This window comes from Myzus persicae, unplaced genomic scaffold, assembly GCF_001856785.1.
Source record: "Myzus persicae strain clone G006 unplaced genomic scaffold, MPER_G0061.0, whole genome shotgun sequence".
Taxonomy (NCBI): Eukaryota; Metazoa; Arthropoda; class Insecta; order Hemiptera; family Aphididae; genus Myzus; species Myzus persicae.
The window spans coordinates 1-4,499 of record NW_019101635.1 but is presented as its reverse complement, the minus strand read 5'-3'; the positions used below and the strand labels follow the sequence as shown (position 1 = coordinate 4,499).

The following is a 4,499-nucleotide window of genomic DNA, read 5'->3' as shown; positions in this document are numbered from 1 at the left end:
TATTTACTTCGATTGTAAAAACAATAATACTGTGTGGTCGGCAAGAACTTAATGAAGAGGAAAAATTGATTAATGATTTTGGTAATGTTCTTAACTATGATAATAAAAACCATGGTTCATTTAGATCACTTTTACGATTTCGAGTCTATGCAGGTGATACCTACTGTCTTAGAAAATCATTTAAATTAACGACAATAGTAGATTAAAATATACAAGTACCTGTATTCAAAAAGAATTCATTGATATATGTAGTAAAATAGTTCAAAATAAAATTGTAGATAATGTAAACATGTTTAAAGGAAGAGATTAATAAAGTAATCAAAATAATGTTAAGTTAAATTAATAATAGGTAAGGATTTTAATACATTAAATAATAAACCGGTTGAACTGGTTGAAGTATGGCTTTTGGGTCTGGAAAAAAAATCTGTAAAAAATTAAGTCCATATCACTACCGTAATACTATCACTACATCCATACTCTGCAAAACCATATAAAAATAATATAAAATGCACTCAAGCACGTAAATCGGCAACGGGTCGCATATCTCGAGTCTCGACTAACATAAGAAACTATATTATAATAATCCTATAGCTAACATTTGTAACTGCCGCATGCACACAATATTTCAAATACCTATGTCACCTCTGCATTTTCGATTTCCTACTAAATATATAACTATAAAGCTAATCCACAGTATGACAATCCTACTTATTGTATACAATTTACAGGCTGATGACAAAAAATAATAATTTAATATTTCGACAAAACAATAAATTCTAAATATTTTGCTGTTTTAGCTGACGAATCAACCGATATATCTAATGTTAAATTCGTTATGTTTAAGATATAATATAGATCATAGATGTAATAAATAATGTAATTCGTGAAGATTTCCTCGAATTCATTCCTGTTCATGAGTTCATGACATGACGGGCCGTGGATTAGCATTGACAATTATAACACGACTAAAAGAAAATGAAATCAATTTGAATTATATGATTGGACAAGGCTATGATGAAGCAGCATTAAGTGGTCATTTGAACGGTGCACAAACTATTATCATTGAGTATAGATATACTATCTATACTCAATGCTATTATTCGTTCTGAATGTTATGTTTCAACTTAACTGTATTAATAATAAATATGAAACACATAATTAACAGTTGTAGTTAAACATTAATTATATTACAAAGTTGTATAATTATATTACAAAGTAAGAACGAACATGTTTTTATTGAACAGACAAGAATGACAAAGAAATAGAATGTAACAACATATATATATTTTAGGTTACCTACTGGCATAGCAGTGTGACCATACATAACACCCTTACACTTAAGTTTTGAATAACTACAAATGTAATAATAAATAATATAATGATTTTAACAATAACAAATAATACACAATATGAATAATTTAACATTACACAAACTAATTAATAATATAGAAAATCTTTTTTTAAGTTAGGCTTACGCTGCCTTTTACAATTAATAACATTTTTTTCTTCACCTATTACATTTTTTTCTTCAAGGTTTTCATTCTCATCACTCTCACCATTTATACTAATTGGTCCTAGGATTCTTTTTCTTATATGTCTACTTGTTCTTCTAAACTCTTTTTTAAACAAATCAATCAACCAATAAGACCTAGGTGCATTAGCTTTCTTAATTATTTTTCCTGGTACCCACACATTATCTTTTAAGAATAATATATCCTCTTGTGGTATAAATTCATTACACTTTTTTGTATGCCTATTATAATAATGCTTTTGCACAGTTTTTCTTAATTTTAAACTATTTTTCACTTTATTGGAATTAATGTATTTTGGACTCAAAAGACTTTTTAAAATTGGTAATTTTTCCTTAAGTTTCTTAGACATTAACAGTTCTGCTGGAGAAAAACCCACACGTTCAATACGAGTGTTTCTATATTCCAACAGTGAAATATATGGGGATTGCTTACTCTCAACACTCTTTTTTAAAATCTTTTTACAAATCCCCACAAATTTTTCAGCTAAGCCGTTTGACTGCTGATAATTAGGACTACTTGTAATCACTTCAAAGTTCCAGGCTTTTCCAAAGTTCCTAAATTCGATGCTATTAAATGGTACATTGTCAGCTACTACTATATCAGGACTACCAAACCTAGCAAAAATAGACATAAATTTAGAAATTATTTCACTAGCTGACTTATTAGAGATATGTAACAACTCTATCCAGTTAGAATAATAATCAACGACTACCAAATAATACTTATGATCAAACTCTAATATATCTGCTCCTAATCTTTCCCAAGATCTGTTTGGTACAGGATTAGATAGTAAAGGTTCCTTAGGTTTAGCATTTTGTAGTTTAGTACAAACATTACATGACTGAACTAATTTCTCTATGTCTTTATCCATACCACGCCAATACAGTAACTCTCTTGCTCTGGACTTACACTTGACTATTCCCCAGTGTCCTTCATGTATTATTTTTAACATTGGATTTTTCAATACCTCAGGCACAACAACTTTCTTATTTAAAAATACTAGTCCGTCTACTATCATTAGATCATCTTTAATGTTCCAATAAAATTGTATGTTGTGTGGGACTTTATTTTTAGTCATTGGCCAACCAGTGTTGCACAATTTGATAAGGGTACTTAGTTCACTATCTTTTTCTGTTTCTGTTTCAAATAACTTCTTTTTCTCTTTCGACATAGCTAGACTTTCTATTAACTCAAGAACCACTAACTCTATTTCAGGATCATTATCACCTTCTGTGCTTAAAAAATCCCTTGATAATGTATCTGCAATGTACATCTCTCTACCGGGTGTAAACACAATACTTAAATCATACTTTAGCAGTCGCATTCTTAATCTTTGCAGTCTCATAGTTACTTTATGCAAATCTTTTTTGAAAATAGACTCCAGTGGTTTATGGTCAGATTGAACAACTACTTTTCTGCCATAAATAAATGTATGAAATTTGTCACACGCGAACGATATGGCTAGCATCTCTTTCTCTATTTGGGCATATTGTTTCTCAGCATTATTTAAACTACGAGATGCATACGACACTACATGCCCATTTTGTATTAATGCAGAACCCAGCCCATCTCGAGAAGCATCTGTCTGTATTATGATAGGCTTTTTGTTATCAAAGGTTTTAAGAAGCGGTGATGTTGATAACAATTTTTTAAGCTTATCGACGGACTGTATGTGTTGACTTTGCAACTTAAATTCAACATTATTTTGTGTAAGTTGTCTTAAAGGTGCAGTTATTTTACTTAGGTTTGGTATAAATTTTCCAACATATTTTACTAATCCTAACAATCTCAACAGCTCTTTTTTCGTTTTTGGATAACTTAATTTTACTACTGCTTCTATATGTTTCTTATCTGGCCTCACACCCTCATGCGAAATTTCATGTCCAACATAACTTACTGTATTTCGCTTGAATTGAAACTTTTCCTTATTAAATTTTATATTTAATTCTCTAGCTCTGTTTAACACTCTAACAAGGGCTCTATCGTGTTCTAGTTCTGTTGCTCCTGATATAATAAGATCATTAAAATAACAGAGCACTCCATCAATTTCTCCAAAAGCCTCACTTGTCTTACGCTGGAAAACTTCAGGTGCAGATGAAATTCCAAAAGGTAATCTCATAAAACAATAACGACCAAATGGTGTAGTAAACGTACACACTTTTGAACTATCCTCATCTAATTTCACGTGCCAGAAACCATCTTTGAGATCTAATACACTAAACAATTTTTTACCTTCTAACCCTGCTAATATTTCTTCAACGTTTGGGATGGGATGGTGCTCTCTCCTTATTGCTTTATTAAGATTTTTTGGATCTAAGCATAATCTAAGTCCTCCTTTAGGTTTTTTAACAATCACTAAGGGACTTACCCACTCAGTCGGTTCATTTATTTTCTTGATAACGTTCCTTATCTCCAGTGACTTAATAGTATCTTTTAACTCAGGAATAATACTAAATGGTACTCTCCTATTTGGACTTATAACTGGAGTTACCTCTTGGTCTAAAGTAATATGATATTTTTTCCCTGTAAACGCACCTAAACCCTCAAAGATATCACTTTAGGACTCAATAATCTGCTCTTTACTACTAACTTTATCTTCCAACTTTGTCAGTGTTACTGTATCTATTCTACCAATCAATTTTAATAATCTGCATGCGTCTAATCCTAATATAGGAATAGCATTACTAATATCTACAATTAGAAATTTTATTTTATGTCTCTCACTTTTGTTTTTTATAGTACAGTCCAAAATAACTTCTCCTTCTGGTTTTATTCTTTGATCTCCAAAACTTATTAGGACAGTCCTTGTCTTATCTAATTTTTTTATTTTTAACAATTTAGCTGTATGGAGAGGTAAAATATTAGCCTCTGCACCAGTGTCCAATTTGAAATTAACATATAGTTGTATTTCTTTAAAACTGACTATTACATCTTTGAACCATGACTTGTTACTATCACTACTAATTA

General features: G+C 30.5%; 1 protein-coding gene across 1 annotated transcript; it reads right to left on the bottom strand.

The window, feature by feature from the left end:
* Positions 1-1,518: 1,518 nt before the first annotated feature.
* Positions 1,519-4,400, bottom strand: LOC111029916 (uncharacterized protein K02A2.6-like; the record flags this gene model as incomplete). The annotated part of the gene is made up of 4 exons (XM_022309161.1): positions 1,519-1,753; positions 1,886-4,055; positions 4,116-4,196; positions 4,257-4,400. Coding segments are annotated over 4 exons (2,630 nt in total), but the record flags the coding sequence as incomplete, so codon positions are not given.
* Between the last annotated feature and the right edge of the window lie 99 nt (positions 4,401-4,499).